General features: G+C 40.1%; 1 protein-coding gene and 1 long non-coding RNA gene across 2 annotated transcripts; both read right to left on the bottom strand.

Annotated features, from left to right (window-relative positions):
• Window positions 1-1195: 1195 nt before the first annotated feature.
• LOC119264078 lies at window positions 1196-17255 on the bottom strand. Its single transcript, XR_005130752.1, has 3 exons — window positions 17245-17255; window positions 3010-3012; window positions 1196-1335 (listed from the first exon to the last, which is right to left on the bottom strand). It is a non-coding gene; the product is annotated as an uncharacterized LOC119264078 (long non-coding RNA).
• cbln4 (cerebellin 4 precursor) lies at window positions 1197-16148 on the bottom strand. Its single transcript, XM_017694260.2, has 3 exons — window positions 15343-16148; window positions 7330-7446; window positions 1197-7040 (listed from the first exon to the last, which is right to left on the bottom strand). Exons 1-3 carry the CDS (start codon window positions 15616-15618, stop codon window positions 6843-6845), a joined length of 591 nt encoding a protein of 196 aa, XP_017549749.1. The 5' UTR covers window positions 15619-16148; the 3' UTR covers window positions 1197-6842.
• Window positions 17256-17523: the final 268 nt, after the last annotated feature.

The raw sequence follows: 17523 nt of genomic DNA, 5'->3' as shown, positions 1-17523 counted from the left end.
ATTTCCAACAACATCTGACTGTTTTTTGGTACTGAACAATGATATAATTTATTTAGGATAAAAGTGTTTCTATTATTCTGGCCACAAATTCTTAGCTGGACACAAGATTCATTGGGGTCAGTGGCTAGTGCAATTTTTTCTATCTGCCTACTCCTGTATCTATGGATGCACAATAATATGAGAATCGTATCATCAGACAGAGAACATTTCAAACCAATATTTGATATTTAATGTACTTTTGGAGAGCAGAGTATTTAGGCGATGCTCGGCTGCTGTTTCCATTTTATTAATTTTAATGCATTATAAGCCAAAAAAAAGTTTTTTTCTTTTATTCCAAGTTTCTACATTTTGCTTATATTTATGTATAAGCACTGGCAGATAAATTGTCATAAATGTAAAATATCAGACAATTCCCATATCATTATATCCCTAGTATTTTCTTACAGGTAGTTTAATAGTACAGGGTGAGTCAAAAGTCACAGGACACCGTTTTATTTTATTTTATTTTTTATTTTATTATCAACTTTTATATCTGGGGTCATCTCTAACAAATTGTGTATGCTGAGAAAATCTGCAACAAACACTACCTTCAGCAGCGCATCGTGGAGGCTTGTGACAGCATAAAAAATAAAATAAAATAAATGGTGTCCTGTGACTTTTGACTCACCCTGTATTTAAAGTTGTTTCATGGAACTATTAGCAATTTTCTAAATGTTCTTATGAATTTATAATGAAATATGTGGGTCCAGTATAAACCAATCAGCATACTCCAAATGACACTGTTATTATTATCTAGATTCTTCTGCTGTGTAAATATTTGTGTATGCAGAGTATTTTTAAAATGATACAGAATCATACCATTGTAATTAAACTGAATTGTGGTGAAATCTAAAATTCAGGTCATAAGGTCAGATATTTACACCTCTAGTAGCAACAGAATTGCATTTGTATTTTGTCCATATTGTGCAGCCCTGATCAACATTCTTTGAGATCTGTAGATGGAATCATTGTTAGCCTACTGCCTTCTGAAACCTGAGGTCTCACTACAATTACAGTGTATGGATTCTCCTTTCCTGCCCCTCCAGGCTCTACAGTATGAGAGCAGCTGGACACGGCATACAAAAAAATAATCTCGTCCACTCTTCGCCTTGGGCAGCGGCTGCCCAATCCGACTTTCAAATCAACAGGGACCACAGTTAATCACAGATGCTTTGATTTAATTGGACAGAAACACATAATGACTCTTTAAAGGCTTTTTGAAAAAGTCAGTCACAATCCAACCATGTGGTCGGATACATGTTAACGATCAGTGGAATCGATTACATGGACCAGATGCTGTCCCCTTTGCAATAACACAGCGCTCCATGGCGCATCATGTTTGCGCATTGCAGCGCGAGTATGTTTGACACTTTTTTTCCCAATGCGTCCTTATTTTGTCTTCAACCATTTTAGAGTCTCGCACGATCAAATATCTGTCACTTGCTGGCTCTTGTGTGGTCTCTCTTGTAAACGCAATGAAAGATGAAAATCCAAAAGATGAAAAAGGGGAGTGTTAAAGGACAAAAAGTGGCAGCCTGCATTCAGAGCCGATACATTTCCATCTGCCGCATGGATGAAGCCGCCCCAGACGACTGCAGTTACGTGTTCCTCTGCATTCACCGTGCTGTTTACACAAGCAGGTCCACTGGCTCGAAATCCACCTCTTCAAAAAACGCTGGAACCATCACAGTCTCAGTCCCTTTCGGCTGCTCAAGCACCAACAATCCAGGTGGTACAACATGAATGCCAAGATTTTCCTTCAACTGCTGATATAATACATATATTTTGCCATGTTCAGACCTCAAAACAGTGAACTAATAGTGAGTGAACAGTGAGAAGTGAACTAGTGGGGTACATGTGGTGGTGACAAAGACATACTGTCTTGGAGAAGAGCGGGGAAAGGCTGGGTTGTATAAACAAGAATATTGTTATCTTCAAATTCACAAACAAAGGTGCCAGAAAAGGTTCTTTAGACTTTGGGGTCATTTTCCCACCACACATTAAAAAAACAACTGACCAACAGAACTTACCGATTTATGTCTAGTTCATTGTTCACCTGCTTCAGACAGCTGGAACCATCATAATAACTGTGATTAACCTCTCTAAAACATCTTATGCTACTTACTTAACTAAAATTGAACAACATACTGCGCTCACCCACTCAAAATGTCCACATTTAAACTAACTAACGAATTAGCCTTGTTGCTTACTACGTAGTTTGGTTTAACAATAGTTATGCTGACGTTAAATAATACAATTCACTTTGCTGCACTCACACGTCTCCCTTCACACAGAATCCAGTATCGAATCAAGCAAAGCTTCATTTGTTCCTGTCAAGAGTGGAAAACGTGCAAAACCATTCTGTGGAGACTGCTATAAATGCTAATAGCATTGTTTCTGGCTTCCAAGCTAGCTTATTTCATATAAATATAGCATTCTAGTTCAGATTTTGATGGACTTACTAGTTGTGTAATGGTGCTTGGTGAATTTGTCTTCCCCTGAAAAAGAAACAAATATGCTAAATTGCTGCATGCTACAGCTGCAAGTGTTTCCAAGCGCAAATGAGAACAACCGCAAGTACCAGTAGGTCCTGTTGGTATCAGTCTTGAGCATATACCAAAAACCATAAAACTTGGAGCAATGGCCACTAGAAAAAGCAGTTCCATTCATCTTGTGCCAATACTGTATGAAGTGAAAAAAATGCCCTTGGTCCCCTAAAGCACCTTTCAATGGACGATTCTTTGAAGAACCTTTTTTGAGACGTCTAAGATGAGATGTGCAAGTGTGACGAACACTTTAACAGTTTAAATAACCTCTACATAATGTAAAGATTCAACATAAACTAAAGGTTTTTCCTAGAATCCTACACACGAGCCAAGAACCATGTAGGAACCTTTGCTGTAGTTTTGTTTATTACCAGTGTTCCTTTAATGCCAGAGTCACCTTTAACTCCTCTTTAACATTCAGTACCAGCTGTCAGCTTGCCAACAGACAGTGAGGCTTCAATATCGTTCTTTTCTATGATCCATTTGCGCTGACCACAAATCAATACGCAGTAAGCAAAGTGAAGCGCTCCACTCAGCACAGCATTTACAATCAGACCGAGTAAAGAACTCAGTTTCAGCTCTTTATGATGCCTGGCAGATAAATGACCGCCTCTCCATTCAAGAGTATTAGCGTGATTTGTCTATGCGTAATATTACCTAGGGACTCTGAATGTCCAAGCACAGTGGAACAATACGCAATAGCGACTTTTTCATAAAAGAGAGTATTTACACAAAATAAATGCAAGAGGATGAGTCACATGATATAAATACTAAGAAAATATCCATTGTGATCCAATTACCTAGAGAGTCCCGCACTGCAATTAGGACAAAAAAAGTTGGGAAAGAATGTTGAGGACAGTGCTTTTTTTTTTCCTCCACCACATTCTTCTCACATTATTCAAGTTGCTGCATCATCTAGAGGGCCTTTACTTCAGATGTGCAACTCTGAGCCAAGCCAAAAAGCTTTTGTTTCTTGAAATGGCGTGCTTCGCTGAGCATCCGCTTTCTCTCTGAACTTTAACATTTAGAATATTTTAACATCTCTCGAAACAAAAGGTGCCTGTAAACGGACGACAGTGAAAATCGAACACTCTGCGTTTATATATATTGCACGCAAGCAAACCCGAGTCACGGTTTTTAAATACGTTTTGAGGGCAAAATAATCATCTAGAGGTAATCCGAAAGGCCAGTACCACAGAAAGCTATGGGCAGAGCACTCACAGACTACAAATCAAGCAGCAGCTGCAGATAAACAGGATCGCCCAGCTGTCGCCAATACATAACTAATAAAGCAATCTTGTCTGATGTACGACTGAGCTGTGAACACCAGAGAAGGTGTGACAAGCAACTTTTTCTGTGTGTGCTTGAGAAACCATCTTTTTTAAGCAGTGTAACATCATTGGCTATAAAAACATTGGGCAATTTTACGATTTGTTTTGTGTGTCATGGTATAGATTACAGTGAGGCCAGGAATGAAGTAATGCTTATATTCACATATCTTCCATATGTTCATTAACACCTCAGCAATACTGCTCATCATAATTCACTGCAAATTCAATCATTTGAGCACATTGTTCAGTTCTGCTTAGTAAAACAAAACCACTACTGATGACTCTTCTCCAATAATACAGCTCACCCTACACCACCTGCAGCCTATAGACAGTCTTTGTGGTTGTCTGTAATGCCTTTATATTCTGCGAATGCTTATTTAGGTTTATATTTGTTTTATATCCAATCATCCTCTATTGCCTGTTTGCTAGAGCAAAATTATTCACCAGAATCTGAAAAATTGGAGCATTGATTCCAGTTGAATTATCAACAGCCTGTAAATCAAAGCAAGATTTAGGCTAGAAATGTGAGCTTTAACTGTTCTTTGGAACTAGAAATGAATACTGATATAACGAGTATTCATTACTGAGAAACAACTAAGCGATTTTTAATTAAATGCAGTCTGTTGTTTAACTGTTTTGTCATTCTTTCGTTTTTCAACTTAATGTCTGCTTGTTGTATCTGCAGCATATGACTGCTAACCAGGGATAATATTCAGCGCATTTCCCTGTATTTAGTAAATAAACCAAAAAACAGTTGCCTCCAAACATGCTTATAATGAAAGCCAATGGGCTTTCATGGAACTGTTTTCTGTTGCTATTTAAAGTCTACACTTTGTGATGCTCAGTGAACACTCTAGTGTCACTTCACTTCTATTATTTTTGTGGAATTTGTGTGCACACACCAGAATTGTTTCCAGTACAGCACTTTGCAGAGATACTGTAGTGAAAATACATAAGACGAAAACACTAAATACACCTGGCTCTACTGGCAGTGTAATGCCATAATTAAAAATAATAGTCATTTTTTTGTTTCATATCTCGAGGTCCCTGAAATATGAAAAAGATTAAAGGGTGATAATGACTCCCAAAACACACCGATATCACAGATTCTTGAGAAATTATCAACAGACTCCAATCAAAGTAAGAGTGTCCAACTCTGCTCCTGGAAATGTTCCACCAGAGGCTGATATCAGCTCAACCACACATGCTAATGCTTCAAACAATGTTGCCGTCAACTAACTTGTTATTTTTATTAGGTCTGTGCTGATAACAGAATCCAATTATTCAGGTAACCATGTGGAAAAGTGCATTCTTTACCTTTCATCACCTTTTGTTTTTTTGTTTTTTTTTAGATTTCTATAAAGCGTTTGAATACACAGCAATAATGATAATTTTCTGGTAATTTTGTGACGGTCCCTAACACTGAAGAAGATGCAGGAGTAAACAGGAGCTGAAGCTTAATCTTGGTACAAAAAAAAAATAATAATAACGCAGTTCCATTAAAGTTAAAGGTGTATATTGTTGTCTTTAACCCCTTGAAATCCCAGGTTTAGTATTTCATTAGTTACTACAGGTATTTCAGTGGTTGAGCTATTCTTAGGTTATAGAAGTGTGTAATGAACCAGTGGGCCACTGAAGGGGTTAATTTGGCCAATAGTATTAATAAAATTTTCCAATCTGAACTTTATCATGGAAGGCTGTTTTGTCTGAGCCTGTGATGTCTGTGGCCACTTAAGAGGTTTCTCAACACTTGAAGTCTTAGGATGTCCTAAACTGTACACCATATAAAGACGTGATATCTGCGCAATGCCCCATGAGCTAGGTGCAGTGAACGTAGTAGTGTTGTAGGATATCACGTCACCCAACAAGTGTAAAGTTCAGTTACGTTTACATATAGGAATACTAGTGATATGGTCTGCGTGAAATAAATCAATAAATGAACAACATGAGTTTTTACCATCTCTGGGGGCTTTTAACTACAAACTCCGTTCGCCATTATCAGACACAGGCCTTATTTTAGCAACGCTATGCTAACTGGTGACAATTTGCTTTCATTAATTGCTTTATTTAATAGCATTATTCACATCACCATTCCTTTAATCCAATACTAATATTCAGGTGCTCCTGAAGAAGGGAAATCCTATTGGTGCTATGGTACTATAGTATATCTCCAGAAGCAGGGTTGGTTACCCCAGAGTTTTATACAAATTATACACACACACACACACACACACACACACACACACACACACACACACACACACACACGCACACACGCACGCACACACGCACGCACACACACACACGCACACACACTACAGAGCTTGGGGTTTGCTTAGTTATGCATTGTAAAGTGCCCTATTGCTTTAAGTGTTTTCTTTTTGTGTCGCAAAATTAATTTCATCCTCTTATTTGTCAACAGAGATCTATTTTCTGTGCAAACATGGAGACACTGTGCCCCTGTAACATTCCAAAGAAACAGTGCTTGGCTGACATATCAAACATCTGACATACGGTCAACCATAAACGACATACACTGACCCCACAGACGAGTAACTGATTAAACTCATTCGCAACCAGCAACTATGAACCACGCATGGTAAAAAACTAAAATAAAAATCCACATCTCTGAACTCAAAGTTGCTAAATGCTTCTGCTGAATTTGCTAAAGATATGAAGGCAACAATGACTTGCAGCAGTCCCCTATGTGTGGTTTGCATCGTGAAAAGGGGAACCCATACTTTCTGGACATTGAGTTGCCACCACAATTCTCCAATGGTCCCTTTTCCTCCTTTAGGCAACAGTTAATGAGCGTCTGGAAGAACGCCTCCATTCGGGTACTTCCAGTTAATGCTGACAGATTGGTTACAAAATGATGGTAAGTTGTTGGCCTGCGGCGGAGGTGGCAGAGTCGCTCGCCTCTTCTTCACAGAGGAAAGACGAGGAAGCCAGAAAAGGTGGAGTACTGCCACCCACCAACCAGATTTCCCTTCTCCAGTTTCAGGTAAACCTTGTCTTCCTTGTCCAGGTACAGGAGAACCCCGTTGGTAGCAGCCTCACGTGTAACATCTTTGTCACCCGCAAAGGCAGAGATGACTGGTCTCCCATTTAGCATCAAGTTCACCTGAAAGACAGTGGAGGGCAAAGCCACATAAAAATCACGGTCAAATAAGTGCAGCTGGACTTTTACAAGCACATGGGACACTTAGCTACTACATCTATCACATGTTTGTCCTACAAGATGTACCTTTTTTTAAAATGACCTGGCACTTAAAAGTAGCAGCACTTGTTCTACTTTTTTATGATGGTCTTACATTCATGCACAAACACATGCATGCATTTTCAGCTAGTTAAAAAAAAATTACTTAATATTTGTATATACGTCTGCAAAGCATTGTCTGTTGCATTCTCACCTGTATGGTCTGGCTCTGGTATACTTTAATAACATGAAAGTTAAAGCTGTAGATGCCTTTCCGAGGGGACAGAAATACAGACTCCAAAGTGAAATAGTTTCCTATGTTGACAAGAACCTGTGGGGGGAGAAATATTTTAGAAGTATCAAAGCATGAAATTAACTAAATTCAGCAAATGCTATTATGAAGAAATATCTTGGCCACAGTGTATTTCTCTTTTGTGCTCTATCCAAATTTGAGCTAAAAACCTTGAAAATATTAGCAAGAGATGGGAATAGACTTGATTTATACATGCACTCGTGCATAGCAAAGGATTTCCTTCCTGTCATGCTCCACTGCAGTCAAAGAATAATCAGGATTTCTTACACTCAATCTGAATGAGTCATCCTCAAAGCTATTTTGACGACGAGTACAGCCCAGACCAGTCTTGCGATTCAGGACCAATTATTCACAACAAAGCAACTGCATGGAGAAAATTCTATTGTTCATGAAAGTAAATCTGAACTTATCATGACTCACATGCTTAATTATACTGGATGTATCATATGAGATAAGAAAACACTCATGGTCAAAAACCATGCATGTATTCACTTCAAAATGATGAAACCTTGCAAATAGAGAAATATGTTCTTGTTCTGACATTCTTGAAGGCGCTGGGCAACATTTAAAAGCACAAAAGTCTGAGGGATGGTCCAATTTGAACTAATGCTCAGCCCTGGATGTGCCATGTTGCCTTCCTCTATGAGCTCCTCCTGGTTAAGGAACATAGATGAATGAGGAGAGAAGATATTTTGATTGTACAGACTCTATTGTCTCTCAGGCCCTTTGGGATTTTGGCTCACTGTATTTACTGTGCCACTTTTAGACCGCAAAGACCCTTAAAGCAAAACTCTCCCTCTATAAATTGAGATGTGAAGTTTTAAGGACTTCGCCTTACTATTTTTTAGTTCTGTATTGTCTATACCAACAATAGTGGTATAAGGCTGTTTTGACACCTAGCTTGTTTCCTAAAGTCCAAACCTTTATTTGTGACATTGTACTTTTTTCAATTTGGCTGACTTGGTTTCACACTTCAACAGTGCAAAGTGCACCAGTTTATACACAGAGGTAGGGATGAGCAATATGGCAATATTTCATCTTCAGTACACTGTCCAACTGTATGCTCCATTAAATGGAGAACATAACCATTCTATTTAACTGGCTTTAGTGAAGTGCAGTATGCGAAATGCTGAATAAAAAGCATGCCCAGAATTTAAAACGGCTGTTTTTAAATGTTGCACTACTAGTGCACATTGTGTATCATGAAAATGTCTTTAATTATCAGATACAGGGACACTGGCAAGTGCTCAGCTACCTTCACATTTGCCTCCATTAGTGCAAAAAAGCGACAGTTTTTAACTTTTAACTGGCCATATCTATCTCTCACATATATTCTTGACATGAATGTATTATCCTACCCATGAAAATTGAGAGGCTTAAATGTCTACATGCATCATAATCAGTGCAATAAAAATAAACCTTATTCTCGCTCCTGATCTCTGCTTCGTTATGTTTGACTGGACTGTCGATGTGAATTTAAACAGATCTCTAACGCTTGGCCAAAATTGCATCCCATGTGCCAAAGTCAAATGCATTGCTTCGCCATTAGTTTATTACTCGTCTGCCATTATTAGCAGCAGCTCATGCTGCAAGAACGACACGAGCATCTGCCGAGAGTCAAATGTTAAAACAGGCAAATTATTCAGACTGTGCTGCTGTGCTGCCATAAGGAGAGGAATGCATTCCCTGATGCTGAATTCCATCATTTGCTGCAGACCATCTTTAATATGGATTCTCAGAGGGGGTAGGCAATATGGAAAGAACAGTATATTACAATGCTGAAAGAAATTTTCACAATATCCGATATATATCTTAGTATTTTGCCACTAGTGTCACATTTAAAAACTGCTATCAAAAACTATTAATACAATGATTATTATCCAAAATTTCTACCCTGCACTGAACTCAAATACACAAGGCAAATTATGCTCTCTGTCATGAAACATGCAGAGGATTAGTGATCCTTAAGCACTAACAATAACCACCAAAAGCATATTGCGTATAACAATAACAAAAAAGATCACAAATAGCAATAAAATAGCGATAAAATGTCTTATTGTTCACGCCTAGTTCCCACCATCAACTGAACCAGGGTTCACTTGAAAGCTGACTCTTTTGGTGGATCATGGTTATTTGGTGTGCAAGTGCGGCTGCAAAGTTCACACCTGTCAAAATGAAACGGACTAAAAAAAAAACATCTGATTGGTCCACAACAACTAATGTCAGCATGGAAGTGCCCAACGTGTTGCACTGCTCTTGCAGTATTGATAGATTACAAAATCTTATTTGCTGGGTGCTTTAGATTTTTTAAAGGGATAAAAAACCTAATACATAGTTCCCCATTCATAGACCTTAACACTTACAATACTGTGTGAGGTTCCCTTTAATAAAATTTTAAGAGAAGAAAACAAAACAAAACAGTGCAATCAAACCCAGCCATGTCAGGTTTGTAAGACATTCTTTTAGCATAGTGTTCTAGTAGGAAACAATTTAAATATCATGTGGTACCATGATGCCATTATATATTTTAAAAAATACAGTGATACGTAATTTGATTAATACTGCCCAGCACTATTTATCTGTGTTGGTTTCACCAGCCATACTGTGTGATGTTCCGCATACCTGATATTTCAGTAAGACTTAAAGAATGGTTCACCAAAAAACCAAACGTACCCAATTTTCCCATTACTCCAATCACAGTCAATCAATCAAGACATGTTTGATCTCTGAAGTTTGTTTCTTTACTGCAGGCCCAAAATGTTATTACACACCTCTATAGCATAAGAATAGCTCAGCCAGTCTGCATTAAGGCCCCTGAAGTTACTGAATAATAAGCCTTAGTATGTAATAAGTCTGGGATTTTAAGGGGTTAACCAACATTTAGAATATTATGCACAATGTTCATCTCCTGGAGATGCAGCTGGCAGTGTGTTTATTTATTTATTTATTTATTATTACATTTTATACTTTTTTTAATTAAATGTTAAAATAGTTACCAAAGAAAAAGGGCTCTAATTTTTCATTAACATCTTTATTATTTTATTAACATCTTTCACTGGTGAACAGCAACACATGATGATGTCAAAATCCTATTAGTTATCAGCAATTATTCACTTTGAAAAAATGACAATTATCGTCACTTTGAAAAAGTGAGTAGCTGCTGCTACTCTGATGTTTAAATACTAATATACTAATAAAATAGTAAACATCAGACTAATGTTTAAATTTTACAGATATTTCAAACCGTTTTCAAATCTTTGATTATATATTAACTGTACTCCGGAAAATGAGAATGTTTGGATGGCGCTGGGCAACTGTGCTAACTTTTAGTCTCAAGAGACTAAGATTTAGTCTTAATTGCTCTTAATTTTTGCATTTTTATAAATGTTTTTATAGCATCAGTATCGGCAGACATGTAAATATAAAATATTGCATATGGACATCAGTCAGGCTGTCACAATTACTACATAATCACCTACTCACAATTATTTGAGATCACTACAATATGTTGGGTTGAGCTAAATAAATGTAAATTACAAAGCAGTAAATGCAGGAATTGAGACACCCTGTAAACAGGGCAGTTAACAGGGTTACAGTGCTAATTCTAATTTTTTTAGTGTGTATGCTGGCAGAATGCTTGTTTTTTGTTTGTATTTTCTCTCTGAAAGACATTTCTTTAACTTTGCTTAACTCTGTGTAATTCTGTCTGTAAACAATTGCTGTGAGTGAGAGAGCTCACTATTGATTCAACAGCACAACTGAAAAAGTGTTAGCTACTAAGTAACCAGAACTAGCAAGTAAGGTGACAATGTGACTACTTTCCACCTGTACATGCAAACATTTAACAAGAAAAGACAATTAAATTGTTAACTGCAATTATTAATATGACAATCGTCAGCTAAAATGACAGCATTAGTTTCGGCCCACAGTTCCTACATCAGTGTAGCCTTACAGGTTACCACTGGTTATCATAACAGCCCACAGATCTTGCTATGTTCCCTATGGCCCTATGGTATTATCAATGGCAGTCATGGGCTGGAAGTTCAGGAACCAGCCTTGCAACCGGAAGGAAGCCGATTCGATCCCTTGAGCCAACAGGACATGACTGAGGTGCCCTTGAGCAAGGCACCTAACCACCAACTGCTACCCGGGCACTGTGGATAGGGTTGCCCACCGCTCTGGTCAAGTGTGCTCACTGCCCCCTTGTGTGTGTCTTCATTAGTGTCTATGTGACTAATAAGGGTCTCTTAATCTCAATCTTAATAAATAGCAAATGTATGTGACTCTACTCCACCGAAACTTTGTATGATGACATATCTAAGGCAACTTGGTGTGTAAATCTCACACAAGGATGGAATGAAAATAGGCTCTTTAATGTCACATTAATCCAACGAGGATGGAAAGAGGGGATGGTCCTTTTACAAGGGGTGTTTTTTTTATTGTTTTGTTTTTTTACCATTCCCCTTCAAATTGAGCCCTAACAACGCAGCTAATATAACAAGTCTATGTCACCTAAAAAAACCTTGGTGCCATAGATTTCCATTACTTTTTAGCTGTAATAGCTTCTGTATAAGCTAGCATGGCAAGCTTTGAACACCAAACATGTCTTGGACGATCAACTACACTTGGACTATAGGAGAAATTGTGTTAATTAGTTAATTTTTAACCACTTCTTTAAAGATCTCATTCATATGTTTCTCTTTGCAGTAAATACACTATGGAACCTTATCTATGACAATGTATTACGTTGTGATGCATCTGCAACACATTTTAACACTGCAATACCAAACATGCGAGTTGTCCAAACATAAAAGCATTAGGATTCCTGGAATGATATAAAAGACAAAGATACACATAATAGCCTAAAATTTTTCACAAATCCTGTGAAAACAAACAAACCAACAGATTCTCAGTCTTGAACCCAGGCCTGACCCAGAACCCAAAACAGCTCTTTTCTCCCATAATCATCCTGGGACATAGATAAGACACATTTGCCTGCTATTGGCATATCTAGGAGCTCCAGATACCTCACAAGTGGACACACTATAGTTCTCTCCAAACCTGGCCAGCTCGGTCCGGCAAGTGTGGGAGAAGATTAAGCAGCATCGGCACCAGAGCTGGTCCCATTGGGAGCTTAGCTGGCATCAACAGAAACCTCAAACAATATGTAGCAGGCCAGCATTGCTTGCTTCGCCGCCAGAGAGTTACATAAAGGCCTCGAGAGGCCTCAATCCACAAGATGGACAGAGGGTGAGAGCAACCCAGCCGGCTGCATGGTCAGTTCATTGGCTGAAGGTGTGTGCGTTGAGGTTTGCAGAAACTAGGAGCTGAAAGCAGCTGGTCAAGCTATCTTCTTTTATAGCTTTCTTTCCTCCCCCTGCCCATACAGCCGAAGTAATGAGTAGGGAATAATAGGTCCTCAAGGGCAACCTATACAGAGTGCATCTCAGCAGAAAAGAAGACGTGTTTTAGCTTGTGTCATGCATCAAAATGTACAGCTATTAGTACTGGCTTTGCAGAAGGAGAGATAAGAAGAGAGTATGAGAAGGACGTAAAGGGAAAGGTATATCAGGGTGTGGTTTAATGCACTACACTGTTAACAATTATTATATGTTACAGTCCATCTGTTAAGTTATATGAATAATCTTCAGGGCCCACACCAAACCTTTAAATTCAGGACCTTCCGTGAACAGGTCAGAGTAATTCATTCTGGGTGTCCTCATTTAAGAGTTACTTGAACCAAGGGATACATATCTAAAATTAGTTCAATAAAACATAACCTGACATAGTTACTGGTCCTAATGATACTCCAAAGCAACTCAACACTGTCCTTAAGTCACTCCAACTGCACTTACTGAGCCTGCATGGATTATATGCTTCACAGTTTCTAGAATAATTGGGTGTTGTGTTGGATTAAGTAACCTAATAATCACAGGCGTACCTCTTGCGGCGGAGTTCTTGATATACAAGGCAGATACTAGACAGACAGAAACTTTATTAATCCCAAAGGAAACTTCAGCGATAAAGCCGCGACAAAGAACACCACGCAGGATACATATATCAGGGGAAAAAAAGCAAAATACACATAATTTTTTAAACTTGCAAGTGTACAAGAATATGACTGAATATCCTCTACATCAACAGAGTTTCAATCAGTTCAGACCAAGTGTGAACTCACACAGGCAGTCAGAATGTGCCCCCAGCTACCTGTGATGGATCTGAGTGACTAGTGAATGAGAGAAGCATCAGAGAAGCCAATGCAACATATACGGCTCAGGTAGACAGAAAGGACAGAATGACTTAAGCAAGAAGGCTACAGCACACACAACTAGATCAAGTTTCAGTGTGATGTAAGGTTAGGGTTCATCAGCAGTATACAGAAAGGATAAGTCAGGCATTAGAGCGCAATGCTGAATACAATGTCTGCAGTACTGAGTGAGCTTTCCAAGTTCATAGGGTCTTCACTGCAAAATTCCCAGTATGGAATTAACACATTCAGTGTTGATCACCGATAATGTTTAATTAACACACACAAGTCCATCTGCACATAAATGAACCCTGTAAGAGTTAATTCAACCATGCAGAATGGACAGTCTGTTTAAAGCAGTGCTCTTTACAGTTTTATAATTCTGAAATGAACTTTTATGCTTTTGCAGTGCATATTTTTTTGAAAACTATAACAATGATTAATTTGTGACCAATACAACAGCCAACACACAGTTGTGATGGGATGCTTCCAGTGGCCATTTCAAACTGCATTCACCAGAGAAAAGGACACTCCTATAATGTAACGGCACCAATCGCCGTTCATAATGGCCTGAACCTGAAACAGGCTTGATTAACCGCTCACACTAATCAGGAGTGACTGCTGGTCGTCAGAGGGCTCTGTGGAAATGTGAAAAATTCACATTTAACTGTCATATTTTGCACATGTAAATCTGGGTGTTACTAAACGGATAAATAGATATTAAAAAGCAACGAGTGGGCGCCTAACGTGCCGTGAAACTGTGTTTGTCAGGTATATGAGGTTTACTGGACGGGCTCGTCTGGTAATTTGTCCGTTAACTGCCAGACATTCCGGAGCACGACGTCTGGATGTTCACAGATATCTCGACCACAGAACGGGATTTATTTACAAGCGCAAATTTGACACGCGTTATGCCCAGCGCCAACCGCAATTTAACCAAGTTCCTTATGTTATTTCCGAGTGCGAGCGTTCTTTTAAATGACAGGAGAAAACCTTCCGTCTTCGTCCCGTCAGGAAAAAAAAGGTCTTCCGAACTTCGGGCTCGCGCGCCTTAACCTGCATTACTGTAGACTTCCCACTTAAAGGGGAGCTTCACCTCATTTTCAACATTTCTGCACAACCAAATACGTTCAAAGTGGTTTGCTCTGCTCTATTCTGGAGAAACGTACAGAGTCAGAAATGTTCACAGCGGCAGTGATACGAACCAGACGTCCGCCTCTAAATGCTGCCTCACAGAAAGTTAGTACAAACAAATTGCTGTGAAGACGCTGCGAGTGACTTTTGGTCTAAAACGGTGGAGGGACACATGCATGAGTGCCTAAAGGTAAAACAGTCCAAGCTGGGAAACAAGCTGACCACTATTTTACCATCATCAACATTAGACTCGTGTAGGTTCACTGGTGGTTTTGGATAGTAAATAAAATGGCTATATTAGCACTGTAGACATCGTGACTCCTGGTTCCTGTCAGGATCACTGTAAAGAAATTAGTCGGTCAGTTTATCCACAAACGAACCATTTCACACTAAACCGCTCTGAACCACTTCGTCTCAACCACTGAATTGGGAATTTTGAAAAAATCGGTGGAATTTCCCTTTAACATTTAGCCCCAACTTCTTATTAACAGATTTAAACGAAAGAAAACGGGGAAAGGCTTCAGTAGTCTTACTTGGTCGAAGTAAATGATTCTGGTCTTGTTGCTCATCTCCGACGGCTCGTGGTTGTTGCTCCTCACGGCCGAGAAAGCGACCTTGGAGTTGGCGGCGCGCACGGAGATGCCGAGCGGGGAAGAGGAACCTCTTCGCTCCGTGGCCGGGTTGGAGTCGCAGACCACCAGGCACTTTCCCTCCAGCACGATGGGCTCCGTGTCGTTCTGAGCCGCCACGAGCACCACGGCGCCTATCAGCAAAGCCACGCAGTCGTGGGTGACCCTGTTCCCCGGCATTATTCAAAGGTCTGCCCCCTCCTCCAGCTTGTAGCGACAACTTCCACAGTCTCGGCGCTCGGTTCCCCTCAGGTAGGGCTGCTCCCCCTCCTTCCTTCCTTCTTTCCTTCCTCCCTTTTTCCTTCCTCCTCGTGCTGCTTCTCGGTGTGTTTCAGCGAAACATCCGCGCGGACATCCTCTCAGGGCTTCAGACTATGGCGGTGTGTCGCCGAAAGCACCGAGGTTCCAGTTTTAGTCATGTTCCTCTGCTGCGCTAACGAGTTGAGCCTCTCCAACTCCAGCAGGCGTGTGAAGTGTCTGAGCGGTTAGCTGGCCAAGCCGTGAGTCCACTCACTCCCCTCACTGAGAGACTCCACAGCAGCTCCAGTTCACTTCTCCTCAAGTGAGCCGCACTTAACGAACAATTCACCACCGCCTCATCCAATTCATTTACACCAGACACCTGAGAAACGACAACAGAAGAAACAGTGGCGTGTTAGTCTCTTCAGCGCGGCTCTACTTTTCCGTCTTGCTTACACAGCTAGCACGGACGAAGTTGGAGGAGGAAAAAAGAAGCGAGGAAAACGCAGAGCACAACAGAAGAATTGGAGAGATTCTCCCTACCGCGGCCATGATATTTTACCACCTAAACTATGTGGACAGAGTGGGGCTGTAGCCAAAAAAACGATTAAAGAAATAAATAAATGTGCACACGGCCACGAACCGTTTTAGGGTCCTTCAGTTTGTCCCTGAAGCCCTCGTGTTGGCAGGTGAAACCAGTTATTTTACATCATTCTTAGCTGGTAGGTAAACATGGCTTTTCTCCACAACAGGCTAAAAGTATTCAGACAGCCCTTCTAATGAGCCAGTTTGGCTATTTTAAGGCCACCTCATTGTTGACACGGGTGTTCAGTTGCACTCATATAGTTTGTATGATTTATATAGAAAAGAATTTCTAACAGGCTGGGATGCTCTGAAGGAGCCACACAGCTAGAGGGGATTAAAGCTCACCAGCCTTGTGGCTGTGGAACAGAGGAACTGGGTACTCTGGAGTAATGGCGCTTCATCGAATTCAGTATGAGTTGGAGGGGCGTATGTGATCCAGAACTAACCAACATCAGCACCTGACCTTATGGATGCCCTTGTGGCTGAATTCAGTCAAATCCTCATGCAGTGTTCCATTATCTAGAGTCCTTCTGAGAAGAATCAAGGCAAAAAATTGAGGCAAAGAGGACAAACAAGGCTTGATTTCAGGAACGCTGGACGAGCAAACATGGGCCTGTAGTATCGCTGATGTCGGAACAAAATCTCATGTCTGCAAAATGGTAACTTTACAGGAGAAGGAAAAAACATACTTTCAATGTAAGTCAGCGGAACCAGACATTTTTCCAAGTCGTTTTGGGCCATTTCTTTTGGTCCATTCATCATGAAATCTACATACCATGTAAAGGGGAACAGGCATTTTCAAATTATGCCAAAAACTGAAAAACAACAAAAATAGACATACAAAGTCTTATTCCGACAGCAGCAATATGGTGGTTTTGCTGTTTTTTTTCTAGCAGGGCAGTAAAATAAGTAAATTTAGTCCATCATACAGGGGTTTTAAACTGTGGTTATGAAGGTGAGATATCACCTCTGCTAGCTTACATCAGAAGAGCCATCCATCCATTTTCTAAGCCGCTTCTCCGTCAGGGTCGCAGGGGGGTGCTGGAGCCCAGCAGTCTTCGAGCGGAAGTCAGGATACACCCTGGACAGGTCGCCAGTCCATCGCAGGGCAGACAGACAGACAGACACTCACACCCAGGGGCAATTTAGCATGTCCAATTGGCCTGACTGCATGTCTTTGGACTGTGGGAGGAAACTGGAGAACCCAGAGGAAACCCACGCAGACACAGGGAGAACAAGCAAACTCCACACAGAGAGGAC

This window comes from Pygocentrus nattereri, chromosome 9 (assembly GCF_015220715.1).
Source record: "Pygocentrus nattereri isolate fPygNat1 chromosome 9, fPygNat1.pri, whole genome shotgun sequence".
NCBI lineage: Eukaryota > Metazoa > Chordata > Actinopteri > Characiformes > Serrasalmidae > Pygocentrus > Pygocentrus nattereri.
This window is presented reverse-complemented; position numbering and strand designations above follow the sequence as displayed.